The 13,099-nt window shown below is 40.3% G+C and overlaps 1 protein-coding gene across 4 annotated transcripts; it reads right to left on the bottom strand.

Annotated features, from left to right (window-relative positions):
- Positions 1-461: 461 nt before the first annotated feature.
- Positions 462-11,555, bottom strand: ypel3 (yippee-like 3). Of its 4 annotated transcripts, XM_065011107.1 has the most exons (7): positions 11,159-11,555; positions 10,441-10,537; positions 5,255-5,371; positions 4,133-4,251; positions 3,418-3,461; positions 2,795-2,903; positions 462-2,621 (listed from the first exon to the last, which is right to left on the bottom strand). In XM_065011107.1, exons 4-7 carry the CDS (start codon positions 4,247-4,249, stop codon positions 2,532-2,534), a joined length of 360 nt encoding a protein of 119 aa, XP_064867179.1. In that variant the 5' UTR covers positions 4,250-4,251; positions 5,255-5,371; positions 10,441-10,537; positions 11,159-11,555; the 3' UTR covers positions 462-2,531. The 4 variants fall into 4 exon arrangements, with proteins under 4 accessions (XP_064867179.1, XP_064867180.1, XP_064867178.1 ...); XM_065011108.1 differs by lacking the exon at positions 5,255-5,371 and having other exon boundaries at positions 10,466-10,537; XM_065011106.1 differs by lacking the exon at positions 5,255-5,371.
- Positions 11,556-13,099: the final 1,544 nt, after the last annotated feature.

A 13,099-nucleotide genomic window follows, 5' to 3' on the forward strand; every position in this document is an offset into this window, starting at 1 on the left:
TGAAGAACTGCTCAGACGCGCTGTTTGAAACAGAGGCGTGCTTCACCCGCACCATACTGAAAGACTGGCGGAGCCTGCCTAACTATCCTCAAAAATCCGAAAAGGCGTGGTTTCAGACCGCTATCTCTATATCTGCAAGCTGTTGTCTAGAGCGTACGTGCCAAGACCGGAGTGGGCACATTTGCTATTTAATTAAACAGTTGTGACAAAATTATTGGTAGAGTTGAAAGTGCGAGTTGAAAACACATTGAACTTTCGATTTTATTCGGTTAATGACAATTTACGCGAAAAAGTACATTTTTATGTGCACTACATCATCACGCACTGCTTTTCACCGCAACCGGGCCATTTGGTGGAAACACCACTTGTGGAAAAATGCGCAGATTTTGGAATATTCGCATGAAAATCGGTGGCCAATTGGATGGAGACCTAGCTACTGTAACAGAAACAACAGGCAGATATATTTACCACATACTTTAATGTGAGAATTCAGGTTAAAATAAAATACTTTAATGGAAAAGCTTACATAGTCACAATCTGCTACATAATTATAGATATATTCATCCTTTTTGATATTACACATTGCTCTCTTATATTATCAAATAAATGCTTATGTACATGCTGCTCAATGTTAAGCTGTATTTACAAGATTGATCTCAAAAGGAAATAAGGTAAAAATGGATATCCAATTACACATCAGAAACAATAGATTTTACCCCCAAACTAAAGCATTTGCTAACTGTCTAGCAAGTACTGTATCAGATCATACAATCTTACACTGTACACTCCCACTGCATACACACTCACACACAAACCATAAAATGCATACCCACAGGCAGAATACAGAGAAAATACCCATACGCCAAACATTTACACACACAGTATTCAAACTCACACGGGCCAATCGCACAGAAACACTTACAAACAGTGTAATGCTGCAGCCTTTAACGTCATTAACAACTGAATACACATCGATTGTCATTTTAAAGGATTTTAAAAAACATGACCAATGTTATATTGCTGACACATTAACCACACGCACTCACACCCTACTGTATTGCACTTGATACTCCATTTGAGATAAAACAGTAACATGACAACGGCACCAAACGTAATTACTTTTTTTCAACTCTGCTTGTACCATCAAACATTAAGTATGAAGTCTTAAAACACACACAAAGCAAGGTAACTTGCTTTTTGCACACATTCACCTAAAAACAAAAAGGGAACAGCCTTTGAGGACGCTAGGTTTTTGCATAACGGTCTAATTGTCTCAACCCTGTGAATTGCACTTAATGAGAGAGAATTTTGTTTTTTTGTTGACTACGATCCCACACCGATGCACGGATTACATGAGAAGGATTTAGTGAGGTTGCTAAGGAGGTGGTCGCACTGCAACACACACACACACTCGTAAACACACAACTCACACATGCCCGAGTGTATACAAACTCTTGCTCGCGCTCACACACTCACTGGCACTCACACAGCCTGTACTCGCTCATTCTCTACCACGATAGAACTAAACATTGGGATATAGCGATATTGACAAAGGTGCTCCCGTAATAGTGGGGTAGATTTGATACAAAACTCTTAAAACCTTTGAGTGTGTGTGTATAGTTATATATACATGTATCACACACACACAGAGTATACAAAAACATTAAGAACACCTGCTCTTTCCATGACATAGACTGACCAGGTGAATTTATGGTCACTTGTTCAATCCACTTCAATCTGTGTAGATGAAGGCGAGGAGACAGGTTGAAGAAGGATTTGAGATAATTGAGCCATGGATTGTGTATGCGTGCCATTCAGAGGGTAAATGGGCAAGACAAATATTTAAGTGCCTTTGAATGGGGTATGGTAGTAGATGCCAGGCGCACCGGTTTGTGTCAAGAACTGCAAAGCTGCTGGATTTTTCACACCCAACAGTTTCCTGTGTGTATCAAGAATGGTCGACCACCCAAAGGACATCTAGCCAACTTGACAACTGTGGGAAGCATTGGAGTCAACATGAGCCAGCATCCCTGTGAAATGCTTTCGGCAGGGTAGCCTAGTGGTAAGAGCATTTGGACTAGTAACCGGAAGGTTGCAAGTTCAAACCTCCGAGCTGACAAGGTACAAAGCTGTCGTTCTGCCCTTGAACAGGCAGTTAACCCACTGTTCCTAGGCCGTCATTGAAAATAAGAATTTGTTCTTAACTGACTTGCCTAGTTAAATAAAGGTAAAAAAATAAAAAATAAAAAAACACCTTGTAGAGTCCATGCCCCAATGAATTGAGGCTGTTCTGAGGGTAAAAAGGAGGGGTGCAACTCAATATTAAGAAGGTGTTCCTAATGTTTGGAATACTCCGTGTGTATATAGATATATGTATAAAAACAAACATCACATGCTATTCTTGGCAAAGCTGTATGAAGTGACGGAGTGACAGAGCCGATGGCCCTTACGCAGGGTGAGGGGACACACATTCAGGCCAGGAAGAACAACGGACGAGGGACGAAACATCAATGAAAACATCGCCCTTCACCTCAGTCCCAGCCGTTGTCCTTTATCATGTGGGACAGCTCAATGATGAACTTCCCCTCCTTGTACTTCTGACTCAACTCAAAGGCCTGCTCCTGTAGGAAGAGGGATAGGGGGGGTAAGAGGCGGGAGTGCATGGTAGACAAGCTTAAAAGACATCCACATTTTCTGAGGATGGGGATTGCGGATATTATTTGAGTTCTTCATTCTTCACAGTGTGTAGACATAGAGCAGTAGTAGCATAGTATGTGTGTGTGCTGGTCCTTACGTATTTCCAGCCCAGTGTGGTGTGGCAGTTCTCACAGTAGATGTCTGCCACAGCGTGGAGCCCGGTGAGTAGCAGCCTCTCCTCGGCAGGACCACAGCCCACATTCACCCTGAAAACACCAGGAACAAGAACCGCAGGTCAATTACCGCCATGGTTCCCCGCCACAAATGTCCGTTTTGTGACCTGACCTAAGCTTATCAGATTTTCTGGTGACCCACCAGGTAAGCTTTTATATTTATTTTTTTAACAAGAAAAGTGATAATTCTATCCAGAACCTAATATTTAGCCCCACATCAGGGGGAGTTTGCTATGCACCAGCTGAGAAACGACATGCTAACTACTAAATGCAAACTACAGCAAAAACAGAACTTGACCTCCACTGTTAGGATAGTGAACTGGCTTCAGGGTGCATTGTATGTCTTACAGGACTAGCGTAAACATACTGAAGTGGCATAAGGAGAACCTGGCAGATGCATGATAATGACAGTGTACTGTGGCTTGAGCGGTAACTAAGTTAGGACTGTGTTTTAGGGACCTAAAAGGGATACTATTTTGTTCATTAATTATGGGTACACTGTGTAGGCTATATGGTCATACACTGGATGACAAGTAAAGATACTCACACAGAGTTGAAGAGGTAGGCACGACCCTGGCTACCCTGAAAAGACTGGATGACAGAAAAAAAGAGAATGAACTCAAATGTGCCAAAAAGACAGGGAGAGAAGAGCGAGAGAGAAAATGCAAAATCAGTGGTTTTAAGGAAAGAGAGGGTTGAGGAGCAGACTTGAAGCACAAGGCATCTTGTTATGACATGCATTTTCTGAATTAGGTCCACATAATTAATTATACCTAGGAGGAGCAGTTTATATGAAGGAACTTTGAATGCCCATTGAGCTAGCAAGCTAACGTGTGTGCAGGGCGGCACCAGAATCAAATTAAATCCAAAGTGAAATGTGATAACTAGGCATATAGTATCCTTAATTGACATTGAAAAAGTAAATCCATCCTTTCCTGGGGGAGGGGCAAAGATTCTCAGCTTGCAGCCAGACGCTGGAATAAGTTTGAGTGACCCTCTCTTGCTTTGTTACGTTTTTTTGTGGGACTAGAATTTTTTTTTTAAAATAATGTTAACCGGTTTCCATGCTTTTAAAATAACGGTTCTGTTCTGGAACTGTATGGATCACTTTCGCTCCCGGTTCAGTTTCTGTTCCTTGAAAAATACCATTATTTTCCGGTTTTGGGGTTTTGTTCCCTGAACCGGTTCCAACCCCTGCAACCAACTATATTCAACTATATTGAATTTAACCCACTAGCCATAAATGGTCCCTGTAGTCTCACCTTGGAGATGAGGTCATCATGGTTGGCCAGGTGTGCTCGGCAGTGAACACAGCTGTACCTGCGGTGGCACGAGTCTAGGTATGCTTGGAACGTCTTAGCCTTTGTCAGCTTCACCATGTCTGAGGAGATAGAGAGGGAAACAGAGTGACTTAGCGCTTAACAGGAAAACAGGAGAGGAGACAGAGGGGATATTGGGCACTACAAGGGCTCATAATGCTAGTCTATCCCTAAATGTGATTGTAGTAAACCCTAAACTTCACTATTTGTGTCGTGCAGTAACCATGAGAAAATGCATTTTTTGTAAGCGTATTTACCAAATACGGTTAGGAAAAGTTGGGTAAACAACACAAACAAAGACTAACATATGATTCCCATGGCTTTCAAATGAAAACTGGAAAAATAAAATGAAAGTGTAAGAAACAAGTTCAATAACTTTTGGCTGTCTGTCCTGTCCAACATTGCAAAAAAAGTAATGCCAGCATTGCAGAAACGTATGCACTCAAATGTTAATTTCCTCTCCATTTACACATGACAGGTCACACCTTGTGATGGTACAAGAGTGTCACAAAAAAATGTCAAAAGGAATATGAATCACACAATAATGAACTAACTGTCTTATTAGGAGTGGGAAACAGGACTGGGCACATATTAGCCATATGCATGTCTAATTACCAATGTAAAGTTCGTTTTATATTCACACATTTATCAGACATTATCCAAAAGCAATTTAAAGCGGTATAAATCAAAAGCGTTTTCACGGATTATGACAGAATCATCAAACTAGCTATGATTTATTCTATACATTTCTAGTATACTTTTACAACCTTTGCTTGGAGTAGAAATTGCAGTTTTTATTTGATAGAAATACATAAAATCTCAAATATTGCATTTAAAGATGAAGAAATCTATAACTAATTCAGTGATTGTTGCAGAAAAAAGTGAAAATGTGCAATAACTTTAAAGAAATGTTAATGTCAACCGCAATTTGTTCTATGTGAAATTAGACAATGTCACCATAAAGTTGTACAATCTTAAGTTGTATACCAAATCAATGTTTTCATTTTAGTGCAACAGACCCACATGTTAAAGTAGTTACAAGGCACAACATTCCTTTTTTTATACTTCTCTAATTTAACAGCAAAGAGGCCCCTTTTCCAATCATTTTCTATTTTGGCTTTGTTGAAGTCCTTCTTTGTCATCCCCAGACAAGCTGAATGGTACCATCTCTGGCACACAAAGCTGCAATATTCAAAACATAAAACAGGGTTATGTTTATTTACATGTAAATTACAGTTCTGGAATACCCAAATTCCGCTACATGCTTTTGCAAATAGGAACATTTTAACATGTAATTGGATTTTTGTTCAATTGCTAAAATGACATGCATTTGACCACAAACTGACAGAAGCACACATAACTGAGGTGTTAATCATCGTTGAGTATTCAGGCAATATACAATTGAAGTCGGAAGTTTACATACATACACCTTAGTCAAATACATTTAAACTCAGTTTTTCACAATTCCTGACATTTAATCATAGTAAAAATTCCCTGTCTTAGGTCAGTTAGGATCACCACTTTATTTTAAGAATGTGAAATGTCAGAAAAATAGTAGAGAATTATTTATTTCAGCTTTTATTTCTTTCATCACATTCCCAGTGGGTGAGAAGTTTACATACACTCAATTAGTATTTGGTAGCATTGCCTTTAAATGGTTTAACTTGCGTCAAATGTTTTGGGTAGCCTTCCACAAGCTTCCCACAATAAATTGGGTGAATTTTGGCCCATTCCTCCTGACAGAGCTGGTGTAACTGAGTCAGGTTTGTAGGCCTCCTTGCTCGCACATGCCTTTTCACTTCTGCCCACTAATTTCCTATGGGATTGAGGTCAGGGCTTTGTGATGGCCACTCCAATACCTTGACTTCGTTGTCCTTAAGCCATTTTGCCACAACTTTGGAAGTATGCTTGGGGTCATTGTCCATTTGGAAGACCCATTTGCGACCAAGCCTTAACTTCCTGACTGATGTCTGGAGATATTGCTTCAATATAGCCACATCATTTTCTACCTCATGATGCCATATATTTTGTGAAGTGCACCAGTCCCTCTTGCAGCAAAGCATCCCCACAACATGATGCAGCCATCCCTGTGCTTCACGGTTGGGATGGTGTTATCCGGATTGCAAACCTCTCTCTTTTTCCTCCAAACATAACAATGGTCATTATGGCCAAACAGTTCTATTTTGGTTTCATCAGGCCAGAGGACATTTCTCCAAAAAGTACCATCTTTGTCCCCATGTGCAGTTGCAAACTGTAGTCTGGCATTTGTATGGTTGTTTTGGAGCAGTGACTTCTTCCTTTCTGAGCAGCCTTTCAGGTTATGTCGATATAGGACTTGTTTTACTGTGGATATAGATACTTTTGTACCCGTTTCCTCCAGCATCTACACAAGGTCCTTTGCTGTTGTTCTGGGATTGATTTGCACTTTTCGGCTCCAAAGTACGTTCATCTCTAGGAGACAGAAAGCATCTCCTTCCTGAGCGGTATGACGGCTGCGTGGTCCCATGGTGTTCATACTTGCGCACTATTGTTTGTACAGTTTTGTGGTACCTTCAGGTGTTTGGAAATTGCTCCCAATGAAGAACCAGACTTACAATTTTTTTTCTGAGGTCTTGGCTGATTTCTTTTGATTTTCACATGATGTCAAGCAAAGAGGCACTGAGTTTGAAGGTAGGCCTTGAAATACATCCACAGGTAGACCTCCAATTGACTCAAATGATGTCAATTAGCCTATCAGAAGCTTCTAAAGCCATGGCATAATTTTCTGGAATTTTCCAAGCTGTTTAAAAGGCACGGGCAACTTAGTGTATGTAAAGTTCTGACCCACTGGAATTGTGATACAGTGAATTATAAGTGAAATAATCTGTCTGTAAACAATTGTTGGAAAAATTACTGTCATGCACAAAGTAGATGTGAATACCAACTTTCCAAATCTATAGTTTGTTGACAAGAAATTTGTGGAGTGGTTAAAAACACGTTTTAATGACTCAAACCTAAGCGTTTGTAAACTTCCGACTTCAACTGTAAATCATTTAGTAATAAAGGCATATATTTGAAAAAAAGTATGTGTTGATAAAAAAAGGCATCACACATCAATGTTATAATATCAAACATTACAATAAATGCAATATTTGAAATCAGTTTAATCGTCACTTGTGCCAGATACAACGTGTGTACCTATTACAGTGAATTGCTATCATAGTATGTATCTAGTATCTCTCATCGTAGAATAATAACATAAGAGTCATGATAATAGAACATTAGAGCAATAATACAAGGATAACCCCCGATAAAAAAGTTTTAAGACAAAGTTTCATACTTCTAAATGTCTTGAAAGATGCAACTACATGAGTTTTCATAGCCTACTGTTGTATTACACCAAGACAAATCCAGTTGGTCAGATCATCATTTTTCTCTGGATGATGCAAAGCACACATTGAACAGTCTTGCTTCGCTAGGCAGCGTAGCCTAGTAGTTAGAGCGTTGGACTAGTAACCGGAAGGTTGCGAGTTCAAACCCCCGAGCTGACAAGGTACAAATCTGTCGTTCTGCCCCTGAACAGGCAGTTAACCCACTGTTCCCAGGCCGTCATTGAAAATAAGAATGTGTTCTTAACTGACTTGCCTGGTTAAATAAAGGTAAAATAAATAAAAAAAGACTGGAAAAAAAAGATTGCAGAGGGGTTCATTTACAGTTCAGAGGCAAATCATAATGTATACATGTAGCCCAAAAACCAAACATGTACCAAATGTCACAGTGGGTGTGAGACCTGGAGAGGCCTACAAGCCACAGTGTCTCGCACCCACTGTCAAATTAGATGGAGGATCAGTGAAAATCTGGGGAGTGGCACAAAGTCACCCAAAATCATTGTGAAAGACCGGTGGAGAGCAGGCCAAGACGCATGAAAGTCTGTGATTGAAAGTCAGGGTCATTCCACCAAATATTGATTTCTGTTCAATTTTTTTTTTAAATTCTATTGTGTTGTTCAAAAATTAATATTCAGTTATTTTCTTAGTATTATTTGAGGTCTGACAACACTGCATGTTTTTTGTTATTTTGACCATTTTCAGCAAATAAACACTCTAAATTAGAATATTTTATTTGGAATATGGGAGAAACGTTGTCAGTAGTTTATAGAATAAAACAAAAATGTTAATTTTACCCAAACACATTCCTCTAAATAATAAAATCAGAGAAACTGATAATTTTGCAGTGGTCTCTTCACTTTTTCCAGAACTGTATATATACACAGTATATATCTACACTACCGTTCAAAAGTTTGGGGTCACTTAGAAATGTCATTGTTTTCCATGAAAACATACATGAAACTAGTTGCAAAATGAATAGGAAATATAGTCAAGACGTTGAAACGGTTATAAATAATTATTTTTAATCGAAATAATTATTGTGTCCTTCAAACTTTGCTTTTGTCAAAAAATACTCCATTTGCAGCCTGGCAGACCTTTGGCATTCTAGTTGCCAATATGTTGAGGTAATCTGAAGAAATCTCACCCCAAGCTTCCTGAAGCACCTCCCACAAGTTGGATTGGCTTGATGAGCACTTCTTACGTACCATACGGTCAAGCTGCTCCCACAACAGCTCAATAGGGTTGAGATCCGGTGACTGGGCTGGCCACTCAATTTTAGACAGAATACCAGCTGACTGCTTCTTCCCTAAATAGTTCTTACATAGTTTGGAGCTGTGCTTTGGGTCGTTGTCCTGTTGTAGGAGGAAATTGGCTCCAATTAAGTGCCGTCCACAGGGTATGGCATGGCGTTACAAATTGGAGTGATAGCCTTCCTCCTTGAAGATCCCATTTACCCTGTACAAATCTCCAACTTTACTACCACCAAAGCACCCCCAGACCATCACATTGCCTCCACCATGCTTGACAGATAGCATCAAGCACTCCTCCATTCATTTTTTCTGCGTCTCACAAATGTTCTTCTTTGTGATCAGAACACCCCAAACTTCAATTCGTCTGTCAATAATACTCCCCCCCCCCAATCTTCCTCTGTCCAGTGTCTGTGTTCTTTTGCCCATCTTAATCTTTTATTTTTATTGGCCAGTCTGAGATATGGCTTTTTCTTTGCAACTCTGCCTTGGCCAGCATCCCAGAGTCGCCTTTTCACTGTTGACATTGAGACTGGTGTTTTGTGGGTACTATTTAATGAAGCTGCCAGTTGAGGACTTGTGAGGCATCTGTTTCTCAAACTAGACACTCTAATGTACTTGTCCTCTTGCTCAGTTGTGCACCAGGGCCTCCCACTCCTCTTTCTATTCTGGTTAGACCAGTTTGCACTGTTTTGTGAAGGGAGTAGTACACAGCGTTGTACGAGATCTTCAGTTTCTTGGCAATTTCTCACATGGAATAGCCTTCATTTCTCAGAACAAGAATAGACTGACGAGTTTCAGAAGAAAGGTCTATTTCTGGCCATTTTGAGCCTATAATCGAACCCACAAATGCTGATGCACCAACTAGTCTAAAGGCCAGTTGTATTGCTTCTTTAAATCAGAATAACAGGTGTCAGCTGTGCAAACATAATTGCAAAATGGTTTTCTAATGATCAATTAGTCTTTTAAAATGATAAACCTGGATTAGCTAACACAACGTGCCATTGGAACACAGGAGTGATGGTTGCTGATAATGGGCCTATGTACACCTATGTAGATATTCCATTCAAATCAGCCATTTCCAGCTACAATAGTCATTTATAACATTAACAATGTCTACACTGTATTTCTGATAAATGTGATGCACATTTTCTGTCCTATAAAATAACAAGGACATTTCTAAGTGACCCCAAACTTTTGAACGGGAGTGTATGTTACGGTTCACTCTTCACTGTGGAATGTCAATGTTGATCCTCTTGGTTGTCTTGGTCCTCTTGAGCCATCCACCGGTCATCTTTGTTAGTCAGACCTGACCCCTTCATCCAGTACTTTCCTGTAATCTAATTTAATTTGACTGAAGATGCAGAATTTTCTGCCAAGCCCCTTCTAATAGGGTATAACAGACTCTTTAGAACTTAAAACACATGCCCTCCTAGATGGACTACATGCCCTCTATCAAATCAAAACTGGATTTTTTTCTCAAAACAAAGGTTGTAAAAGTACGCTAGACATTTATAGAATAAGTCATACCTAAGTTTGATGTTTTTGTGACAAACAGTGAATTAGTTATTGATTCATACAGTTTTAAATGACTTTAGGCGAATGTCCGAACGTGTGAATTTAAAACCAACTTTACCTCGGTTGTCTAGTTCGCAGCTCACTTCTTGGTACAATACAGCAGGGTCCGTGCTATCAAGCGATCCTCCGTGCTATCCACGATCCTTGGAACGTCCCTACACCATTGAAGTTCACATTTTTAAAAAAAGTTTTAAGTAAGGGTTAGGGGTTACGTTTTGGGTAAGGACGTCGCAAGGATAACGCTGACCATTGCACCAGACAGAACACAACATGCATTGACCTACTTTACTGTACCAGCTAAAACCGACTATGTATGGTCTGAGTCAGTAGCGCTCTATAGATGGATGGGGAAAATGTTACTTTAAAAAAAAACTCAAGTCTTGGGTCATTTTAAAACGGTTAAATGACATGTGAAAATTCATCATTGTAGCTAGAGCAATTTCAAAATAACGGGCAGTATAAATGTCACGGCATACACAACAACACGCAAAATATCACTATGATCCTTGCTGGCCTGCTAACGTTAACCTTGCTGACTCGCTCCACATTCTGACAAAGCAACCAGCTAGCCAAGAATTCCCCAAAACGATTCACACAGTGAATTATTCACCGACAGTCTTCCCCTCCATCAAGCTATAGTGAGAGATTAGCTATCAACTGAACCATATTCTGGGTTTTACAGGAGGCGTTTAATATGTTTACTGTAAACCCGCCATGTCAGGTTCAGCTAGCAACATGGAAGGAAATACAAGCGCAATAGAAAATTGCTCACTCACCTAACGTAGTTATCGGATGTTCAATGGAAGACCTAATTTTAACGAATATGTGACCAGAAAACTACCGTTGGATAGGTCAACTGAGATGCATCGGTAAATTGCTCAATCGTCTAGGGGATAGCTTGTTTTGTCACTTCTTCAGCAAGAAACCATCGGACGGATCCAAACCAAACAAACAAAAATCGTCTTGCAGCTGTTCTCTCGGTCTCTCACACTTGACAACAGGAACAAGTTTTTCTCTGAGATGAAACCGTTTCGTGTATTTTGTAGTTAAAATTTTAAAAGAACTGTAGCTACTCAGAGTAATTTTTTAAAGGATAGGATATTTTCGTGGTGCGAGGTTAAAACTTCCAATATTATCCAGGGTTTGTTTACAACGCTGGTTAAGGAGGCGGTACCAACACGTCACCAGCTACAAAACAAATCCCCGACGACCAATGAGAATCGTCAGATTGACTGGGGGAATGTAGGTCAGCCAATTAGGTTGAATTGTAAATTATTTTAGCCTTTATTTAACTAAGCAAGTCAGTTATGAACAAATTCTGATTTACAATGACGGCCTCTACCGGCCAAACCCTCCAGCTAACGCGGGGTCAATTGTACTGGACACCCGATCATGGCAGCCCGGGATTGAACCAGGGTCTGTAGTGACGCCTCGAGCGTCTGAGATGCAGTGCCTTAGACCGCTGAGCCACTCGGGAGTCCAAATAGACTCGTATCTACGATGAGATTCGACTAATATCGCCCGGGCGCCAATGTAGCGTGTTCTGCACGCTACATTGGACGTTTACTGCATTCGATTCCCGGGCATGTTTCTGAAGCCTGGATAATGTTGCCTTGTTGACAAAATAACCAAGCGGCGCATATTTGTTTGATTTGAACAAGGCGCTCCTCCCTCACCGACTTCACCCAGTCACGTGACGAGCCACAGTGGACCGGTTTAACCTGGGCCAGTTTATTAGAACTCTGCCACAGTTATGGTTCTTTCAAGACAACTGGGAACACGAAAAAAAGAACTGTTCAAATCATGACGTCAGTGATCTGAATGTCGGAAAGTCGGGGCTCTAGAAAGATGCCCGAATTTTCGAATTGGAATTCCGAGTTGGATGACCTTTCAAAATATTTTTTTTGAAACATGGAGAAAAGCCCCCTAAGCAAGCTGGTCCTGGGGCTCTGTTTACAAACACAAACAGACCCCACAGAGCCTCAGGATAGCAACGTAATTAAACCCAACCAAATAATGAGAACATAAAAAGTAAATTTCTCGACACATGGGAAAGAATTTACCAAAAAACGGCACAAACTAGAGTGCTATTTGGCCCTAATGAGAGTGAACACAGTGGCAGAATAACTGACCACTGTGACTGACCCAAAATTAGGTCTTCCATTGAACATCCGATAACTACGTTAGGTGAGTGAGCTATTTTCTATTGCGCTTGTATTTCCATCCATGTTGCTAGCTGAGCCTGACATGGCGGGTTTACTGTAAACATATTAAACGCCTCCTGTAAACCCAGAATAAGAAAATCTTTAACTATGTACAGACTCAGAGAGCATAGCCTTGCTATTGAGAAAGGCCGTCGAAGGCAGACCTGACTCTCAAGAGAAGACAGGCTATGTGCAATGTATTGATACAAAATAATCTTGTCCTAGAGAGATTGACACGGTTATGAAAACGTCACGGCAGGGTAAGCCTACACGATACACAGCCCTTATTTGAGTATTTTTTAAATTTCCTATGTGAAAAATGTATGGTGGAAACCGATTGGAACCATTCCCGTTTTTCTCTGCAAGGTTTTATGGGTATTATACCTCATATGGTGGTACTGTATATGCTGCGTTCATAAGCTATTTGGAACTAGGAAACCCTGAAATGTTCCATTTGCTGAATCGTTGAATGTGGCACGTGTATAATTACAACAAGCAGTTGTAGTTGTCCGA

Source organism: Oncorhynchus nerka, linkage group LG26 (assembly GCF_034236695.1).
Source record: "Oncorhynchus nerka isolate Pitt River linkage group LG26, Oner_Uvic_2.0, whole genome shotgun sequence".
In the NCBI taxonomy this organism is placed as follows: Eukaryota; Metazoa; Chordata; class Actinopteri; order Salmoniformes; family Salmonidae; genus Oncorhynchus; species Oncorhynchus nerka.